We start from the raw sequence: 9,040 nt of genomic DNA, 5'->3' as shown, positions 1-9,040 counted from the left end.
AATAGGTTAGTTTTTATCAACCTTGTCAAAGACATCCTAGAATGTTTTGTTTGGCTAAATGGCAGTGCTCTGTTGCTAGGGGAGAAAATTTAATATGCAATTGCATATTTTAGTAGAATTTTATGTCCATGAAAATTAGAAGGAGTCAAATAATAATTGATCCTTATCTTTTGCAAGAGATATGTAATGGTGAAGAAATAGTGGAAATCTGGTAGATAGATGTTCTCTGAGTTTTCTGAAACAATATGTAATTTAAACTTGATGAAAAACACGTAAAAATTGAGGAAACTTGGACATTGGAACCTTTTTATGAGTTAAGAAGTAAAATAATATCTTTAATTGATTTTTAATTGAAACAGCCATTATCACAAGACTGAATAATTTCAAAATTTCAAATTATGCTGTCAACCCCCCCCCCCCCCAAAAAAAAAACAGCTTACTTTACTTCTTGACTCACTATGGTCCTGCTGTATTTGAGATTTTTTATTCATTTGTTAAATATTTTTCTATTGTGACTCCAAGCTAGGGCTTGGGGCCACAGTGTAATGAGTATTTTCTTCTTAAAGAGATTTCAAGCTTGCCTGAACTGAAGCTCCAATTAGCTTTTCTGACCAAAGCTGTTAAGTTGTACATCTGTCCGTTAAATAACATTTCTTTTTTTTTTTTTTTTTACTTCTTTCGAAGAATCACTGCACCAAATTTAACCAAACATAAGCACAGAACATTCTTCAGTAAAGGATACTTAACTTCCTCAGGTAAGGGGCTGCAACCCCTTTCACATGAAGATATTTTTGGGAAAAAAAATATAGGATCTGTTGATTTGAACAAATCTATGAACCAAGGAGTTGGTCACAACATATTGCGTAGTTTCAAGTTAATAAAATAATGTCCCCAGGGACCATTTGAGGCCATAATAGGTTATTGAAAGTTTTACATAAAGGGAATGTGTGTGTGTGTTAACCCAGATATCGTAATTGCTGGTCCCCTGGTTCTAGAGGTTTTTTGACAAGCTCTATTTTCAATTGTTCTTTTCATAGAAAGAAAAATGTTACTTTCATTCGTATAAATTTAAATTCCCCTTATTCAAAGATGTCTTTGCCAAATTTGGTTGAAGTTTCCCAAATGGTTTGAAATCAAGAAGGCAAAATATGGAAAATTGATTATAAACTGAAAGACAACAGAAACACTTTAATCAGAAGTTCATGTTCCCTTGAGAAGAAACAAAAAAGCTCAGATGAGCTTAAAATAAAGGAAAACATTTGCTTCTAGAATTTATCCCATAGCCTCTTGATATTTGTAAGATGGTTTATAATAATTAAGAATTTTATTTATTAGGGTAACACTGGCCATCTGCCTTGATACGCACCTGTATTTAAACATAAACAACAGATGGTACACTGTAGGCAAAGTTTGTGACTTTTATCAGTTCCAGAATTTTATTGCTAAATAAAGTTTTCACTCAATCTTATCATCACATAGAGTTAATTAATGTAGAATTTCTAATAAATATGTTGAAAACAATCACATATAGTATGCATACAGGTGGTTCATGACGTTAGAAATCAAACTGGAAAGATATATATATATATACAAATTTGTGTTTACTAGTTCACAATAATATTTAACTCACAATGCATAAACTTGGATTAATACTGTTGATGATTGCAGCACCAGGCTGGGCAGCTGTTAGTGAGTATACTGTAAAGAGACTTTTTGCCCCCTCCCCCCCCCAAAAAAAAACCCTTTTAATTGTAATTCTTTTTTATACCCCCTCTCCAAAGGAGAGGGGGTATACTGTTTTACCTTTGTGTGTCTGTCTGTCCATAACAAATTTTTGTCACAGTTTTCTCAGCAACTACTCTTCGCAGATGCTTGAAATTTTAGCACACTCTTTGTCTAGGCATGCCATATGGTGGGATTCATTTGTGTACAAATCTGATGTCAACTTTTTGTTTTTCCATGCATCTATATGTACCAAATTTTCGTCAGTTTTCTCAGCAACTACTCATTGCTGATGCTTGAAAATTTAACAAACTCTTTGTCTATGCATGCCATATGGTGGAATTTATTTTTGTACAAATATGATGTCAACTTCCTGTTTTTCAGTGTCTGTCCGTGTCAAAATTTCGTCGCAGTTTTCTCAGCAACTACTCATTGCTGATGCTTGAAATTTTAGCACACTCTTTGTTTAGGCATGCCATATGGTGGAATTCATGAGAGCATTTGTTCACATCAGAGCAGGGGTATTACTAATGAGCATTGGCTCACAGAATTCTTGTTGTTTCTTTTTGCTCGTCTCAGTTTTTTTCCTAGACATTTTTGCCCCCCCCCCTCCCCCCACATGCACATTGAAAAACAGTGCTGTACCTGATAGTATCTTTTTTCATTATTTGTTCTATTGCAGACATTGGTTGTCCTGTAAGTATTTGTCAGCAGGGAAGTTAAGGAAATGTTGGCTTTATTTTGAAGCAGATCAATCTTTTATGAATTTACTTTTTCTCTATGTATTTATACATGCGGTGAAAACTGTCTATTCTGACACCTGTTTCACTGTAAATTCCAACCCTTATTTAAATTCCCATATTACGAATTGTATATTCTTTACACACAATTTGTTTTGTTATGAATAAACTTTTGAATGCACAAAATAAATGTAATAAAATTATAACAAAATCATATGAAAGGAAAGCATTATCTGGGGTTTATAAATTTTCTATGAAAATTACTCTATGGGAAAGGGGCATAACTCTTGTCAATTTAGTAAATGGTGGTGCATTTTTCTACATGAAGTGTCTCAAACTATTTATTACAACATTCATAGGTGCAGTACAACCTTTAATACCCATATTTTTGCTAAATTGACTGGACTAATTTTTTTTATTGTAGACAAAAATAACATGGATATATCAAATTAATTTGTAGATCCTTGTACCTATATAAGGGGAATACCTGGCCTCAACTTCTATGAGTCTCTACATCCCAGTGGCCTGTGGATTGTTATGAATTGTGCTAAAGGCACAGCATACAGTGCACAGACATGTTCATGCTCCGATTTTATTTTTGGTGAGTTCTGGTTTCAACTAATATTTACCAAGCCAAAAATGATTTTCCCATTTCCTTTAATCTTCTGTTAAAAAATGGGAACAAATGAAAAAAAAACTTAGACAAATCAAGCCATCATGAAAATTCTTGAAAGGGGGGATTAAGCTGTTTACTAAGGAAATAAATGCAGTTTTACTCTACGATAGACAAGATGTACATTTTGCTTTATTCTGTTACAGGTTGTAAGCTGTATGCTACTTCTTCTGTAGACAAGTTTGCCTTCTTTGTCAACAACATAGTAAATTACAAAGCTTGCTCCTTTGGGACTGTGTTCCACCCAGAACTCTGTGGATGCTTCGAACCTAAAACTTCTACAATTGTACAATAGTTTTTTGATAAAATTTCCGATTATACATTTGAAAATTTATTCTTCAATAAAATAACTCAATATATTTTCCTCTGAATTATTCAGACTTTATGTTCTCTTTTGAAATATAATTAAATTCAAAGCTATAAAGTGCTTGAGAAATTCTTCTGGTATACGAATATAGCAGAACGTACATGCTATAGTGAAGTGCCAGGGATGTACCATTTTTGCTTCATTATACATGTATTGATTATAGATTTTGATTAGTTCACAATGTCTCTGTCTTAATCCATGGGGAAGGAAAATCACTGTAAGCTTGAATTTATTGTGTGTTCATTATAAGCATGTTTTACTGTATCCCCATAAGACTCTTAATTACAAAGGAATATTCTGGTATTTATAAAATTTATTTTAGGAGTAAAGGTTGTCCATTCTTATATACATTGCATAAAATTACATAAAATACAGTATAAAGTTCATATTATAAAATATCAAAATATAATTCCCTACTATATTGAAATGAATGTACATAATGATTTATGTGACAGGAATGTTACTCAAAATGTTAAAATGTTGCCACTCACCTTACTCAAAAATAACAATCAGAGTTCAGATCCTAACTTGTACATTTATATATTGATCACTTTCAAATACTCTAAAGATAAATATGTGTTTATGCTTCCCTACAATATAGCCACTTTTGACATGAATAAAATTCTTTCAAGATTATAGTGATCTGTGTAGAAACTGTAAAGTTGATACGATGCTGAAGTTGATCCAGGCTATATGATGGAATAATGGCACAGAATACATGATGAATGGAGAATGTAGAAACTAGGAATGCTTAGAACGAAGATTCATCTCCTTCGTGCATGTCTTCAAGTTTTGTTTTGGGCATGTTCCTGGGGGAAGAAAATTGAGAAAGCATATAAGTCAATATATATATTGAAGTCAGCTAATAATTAATGTATTTTGATAACAAAATATAATTTGAAAACAAATCAGAAATCATTTTAATACGATTGTCCAACAAAATTTTGAACTGTAAATGGTCATTCTTAACTTAGGCCTATAGGTACTGTGTAAGACATTTCTACCAAGAAAATAAACACCCACTAGTGTACTCTTCCTATTTAAAACAAACACATACCTATCATCTGGAGGTCGCCGTCTGTTTCTGTCCATCTCAGCATACCTGTTAAGCAAAAACAATAATAGTTCAGATATATGTCTTTTTTAACCCAGCAACAGGGTGGCTTTCCAATGTCAGAGTGTAAAAAAACACAAGACTGGTGAACCAAAATCATTGTTAAAATAGAAAAGTGACCTTTACATTGCCTAAAAATCTCACTATTTAAACAATTTTGATATTCATGTAAAATGAACTAAACTTGACAGTAACATAAAAAGGAGATGTAGCTTTGGTATTTTGTACTTTGACATCTCAAATACCATGGCTATGTTCAAGTGTGTTGGAAGTCCCAATCATCTGTTCAGAGTTGACACTCTATTTAAACAATCAGTATTTCACTATATAGGAAGAGCTTAATTGTTTCCCAGTTTAAATAAGATTCTACCTGTCATCAGGTGGGGGGCCTCTGTATCTATCATCAGGGGGTGGACCATCTCTGTATCTGTCATCAGGGGGTGGACCGTCCCTATATCTGTCATTAGGGGGTGGACCATCCCTGTATCTGTCATTAGGTGGGGGTCCTCTTCTTTCCCTGGGAGGACCATCTCTGTATCGATCATCAGGAGGAGGTCTCCTAGCTCCTGGATCCCTGAATCCATAAGGAGGTGGACGGCCCTCTTCTCCTCGAGGAGGTCCATATCTTCTTCTATCATCTGGTGGACCATTCCTAGGACGGCCTGAGGGACCTCTACGATCAGGAGGAGGTCTCCTGCCATCAGAAGGACCTCGTCTTCCATCATATGGAGGAGGTTCTCCATAGCCCCTGTTATCTACCCCACCTGGACGAGGACCTGGACCCCTTCGTGGCCTTCCATCGGTGGTGTATGATATAGGCTGCAAAACACAGAAAAAAATTACAAATCCACATTTCAAATATCAGAAGATAAAAGATAGAAAAAAATTGCATGGAACTCTTATTCCTCGAAAACAATACGACTCTGAGTCTGGAGATCACTTACGTGGGTTGTGAAGGTATACACCACATTGTCATATAATGATACACCCATTGCCAAATATCATAAACATTTGTGAAACTATATTCTATCCTTGAGGCAGTTGTATGAAACAAACCATAAGAACATTTTAAATAAAAATTGTATATAATTCTGTTTGTACTGTAGGTAAATACCTGGTAGGGTTTTGCTTTTGTTGGTTTCTTTGGAGCTGTACCAGATTTCAGCTGTTCCCTAAAAAAAAGTTTTAAAACTTACAAAATACTCAAAAAATGTTTCCATTAATGAGGCAACTTAGTTTCTATATTTTAAACATATAGATTTAGGTTGATGAATATATAAAAGTAAATCAACAGAATTTTCTAACTGACAAAGCTTAATAAGAATTTCTATATTGGGTCTAATTTTTATTTAATTTACTGGTAAATAATATTCATTTCCAAATGGAAAGGGGTTGGACAGTAGGTAAAGATGCCTATTTAACTCCTCACTATGTTGGGTATATTAGGTCTACATTGTATATCATGAAATGCGGTAGAATATCCATGACCAAACCAGATATGCACTAACACAAGACTTGTGTTAATGTGTTGGTTTCAACATAGATACTGAAGGACTTGATAGAAATAACTTGACATGTGCAGATCTAGAGGGGGGGTTGGGGGGTCCGGACCCCCCTGCAATTTGCAGTTATTAAAAGTATATACTGACACAAATAAAAAATGACTTTGGACCCCCCTAGAAAACGTGAACCCCACCATCACCACCAGGAAATAGGTGTTTTTAACGTTTTGGGAAATGGATTTTTTTTTTTTTTGCTTGTCAAAGAAATTTTTGGGTGACAAATTTTCTTTGACTGGGCTAGCTAGACCCTTGGAAAAAATTCCTGGATCTGCAAATGATCAGGTGCAGATCCAGGAATTGAAGTTAGAGGGGGTGCCAAAAGTAGGCAGGGGGTCTGGGGCCATCTTGAGGGGGTCCAAGGGGCAAAGCCCCCATAAGGTCCTGGTTTCTAGAGATTTTGTAGGGTAAAAATGAGGTCTCCCGAGTAGACATTTTTACATTTTCTCAACGAAAGGATGATTTACGCCAACTTTAACAATTTGGGGGGGGGGGGGGCGCCGGGTGCACCCCTCTTAAATCCGCCACTGCGGATAGAGACATTCAATGTGCACCTTCACATGGAATATTTCTTAATATAATAAGATAGAAAACAAGTGCACCTACCCACAGTAGCCAATAATTTAATATGTTCTGTATATAAAAATTACTTTGTTCTACAGACCTGGTTTAAAGGGAAGGCTTCTCTTGTCTTACGACACAGTTCAATTATTCTTGCTATAATAATACACAATTTAGTCTATTAGCAGGCCACATTGTTAAGAAAGGCTATTACTCTGATTTTAGGTCTACCTTGTAGTTTGTTCGAAAACGAGCCTGCTCTTGTGGCACACTGCAACACCATAGTCACCGATGGGACGGAACTGAAAAATATAAATTAACTGATTATAGAATCAATGGACATCCATAACCTTTGCATTCATTCTCATCAAAATGATCTGCAGTAAGTAGTCTCAAAGATACTTTACCATTCCCTCTGTGTATATGGTTATAAACTTACCACTAGATCGCGTCTATAGGCATTGGCTCGTCTTTTGGCCTGCACAACCAGGGCTGCGGCAAATCCTGCTAGCATAAATGCAAGGATTACGAAAAATGGTCCAAGGAACTGATCATCCCAAGAAATGAGGTATACATGACGAGTTCGTAGCGTTATCACTAGAATTCCAACAATAGCGGAAATGACTCCAGCAAGAAAACTAGCCACCGCGATCTGGGCGTAAAATCGCCCTGGTCCCAGGAAGATGCCATTTAATTCTCCCCTGATTTGATGCTGGACAAAGTCATGATACGCAATAACCGTATCCTTATCTATTTCTTTCTCCTTCATGGTAAAATATTCTTGTTTATAGCATCTTCCGATTTACTTTACCTTCACTTCCGTTAAAAAAACTTCGAAGTTTGAGTCACACCTGGGGCATGCGCAATGTATGTTTACCTGGAGCACAGGTTATGGAAGCTCATAGGGGTCATAATTGTGGAAAAAAAACCGAATAGAAAGGCATATTTCTCAACTATACATCCGAGTATACCTTATAAAATGACTAATTAAAAACCTTTATATTAAGGTCCCTGCATAAATACAGTTTACACAAAAATCACTTCATAAATGCTACAATATGACATAAACTATAAATTTCTCAGTTTAAACCACTGAAAAATCAAATACCAGTAAGTGCTAAAAATTTTTTCAACATTCTGGGAAAAAAGTCAAAAACGCTTCTATCAAAATATATAGATTGAGAAGCCCAAAATATTCACAGTTCATGGCCGTAGGAACTGGGGGGGGGGGGGATCCAATAATTTTGCCGTTATATAGATTAGTATAGTAAACACAGATACCATATGCTTGTGCTCCCTCAACAAAACAAAAATGTCTGATGACCTTTTTTTCTGCTTGACAGGAAATTTTTGGTAGTGCCCCCTTAACTATCAACTGAAAAATGTTTGTCTGTGCCCCCCCCCCCCCCCCAATGAAATTGCTTCCTTCTGGCCTGCAGTTTCAAGATCATACATTATAAGTTCATTCTTTTTTCCTTTGCAAGTTTGGTTAGTGAGGGTAACTAAAAAGATATAATGCTTACTTCAAATTTCATCTTTTCCTTGTTATTTTATGGTCAACTTTGCATTTTATTTATTGCAATTGATTTATTTCTGAAATATGCAATACCAGGTATATCTGTATCACTTTCCCAAACACACATAGTTGTCTTATAATTATCCTTCTTCAAAACAAGTCAGATCAAGCTACAGCTACTCTGGCATATTTCTCTTGTATATACAACAAAGAAAACACAAATTCAAATATCCCTTCCATAAAATTTAATTACATGCTTGAACAATTCATATATTTATAATTTGTCTATTCTGTATATACATACAATTATTTATTTCTTTTTACATCAAACTATACTTGTTATATTTAATACCTTAATATAAAGCAGGAACTTATAAGACATGCATTTAAAATTGAATTCAATTGACATTTGAAAATTCACAAATTAAATTTATTAATATATGACAAATGATAGATAAAATTCCTGAGTGACTAGATGGAGGACTCTATCAGCACCTGACGTCGCGGCCGCCGTCCTCTTGCTGAAAGTACAAAAATGGTAAAAATAATCATGTCATATAATAGTTTTTATTAATAAATTTGGTATGATTTGAATTTAATAAACAATTCTCCTATACTTTATTTTTTAAATAATCAGTTTCATTTTTGATCATTTGCAGTAAAACATACATGTTTTATTATAATTAGCTTATACAGTAAAACATAGTTATATATTTAAATTTAAATTTTCAATTTTAAAAGCCTGCTTTTGACAACCACAATCTGTACTAATATCTCCATATTTAAAG

General features: G+C 34.5%; 3 protein-coding genes across 4 annotated transcripts in view; 1 reads left to right on the top strand and 2 right to left on the bottom strand.

Moving 5' to 3' along the window:
- The first annotated feature begins 1,631 nt into the window (after positions 1-1,631).
- LOC133184491 (uncharacterized) lies at positions 1,632-3,430 on the top strand. Its single transcript, XM_061319579.1, has 3 exons — positions 1,632-1,689; positions 2,923-3,063; positions 3,282-3,430. Exons 1-3 carry the CDS (start codon positions 1,632-1,634, stop codon positions 3,428-3,430), a joined length of 348 nt encoding a protein of 115 aa, XP_061175563.1.
- A 367-nt stretch (positions 3,431-3,797) lies between these two features.
- LOC133184191 (cleavage and polyadenylation specificity factor subunit 6-like) lies at positions 3,798-7,596 on the bottom strand. The gene is made up of 6 exons (XM_061319116.1): positions 7,176-7,596; positions 6,968-7,038; positions 5,731-5,788; positions 4,987-5,435; positions 4,560-4,604; positions 3,798-4,311 (listed from the first exon to the last, which is right to left on the bottom strand). Exons 1-6 carry the CDS (start codon positions 7,503-7,505, stop codon positions 4,254-4,256), a joined length of 1,011 nt encoding a protein of 336 aa, XP_061175100.1. The 5' UTR covers positions 7,506-7,596; the 3' UTR covers positions 3,798-4,253.
- Positions 7,597-8,554: 958 nt separating this feature from the next.
- Positions 8,555-9,040, bottom strand: part of LOC133184182 (PH and SEC7 domain-containing protein-like) — a 36,075-nt gene continuing 35,589 nt past the window's right edge. For both annotated transcript variants that reach the window (XM_061319098.1, XM_061319099.1), the window contains exon 13: positions 8,555-8,773. In XM_061319098.1, the coding sequence (XP_061175082.1) occupies positions 8,724-8,773 (50 nt within the window). In that variant the 3' untranslated portion in view covers positions 8,555-8,723. The remainder of the gene's footprint in view (positions 8,774-9,040) is intronic.

Source organism: Saccostrea echinata, unplaced genomic scaffold (assembly GCF_033153115.1).
Source record: "Saccostrea echinata isolate AGI-Se365-2 ecotype Australia unplaced genomic scaffold, CSIRO_AGI_Sech_v1 ptg000010l, whole genome shotgun sequence".
Taxonomy (NCBI): Eukaryota; Metazoa; Mollusca; class Bivalvia; order Ostreida; family Ostreidae; genus Saccostrea; species Saccostrea echinata.
The sequence above is the reverse complement of the archived record's forward strand: the minus strand, read 5'-3'. Positions and strand labels throughout refer to the sequence as shown.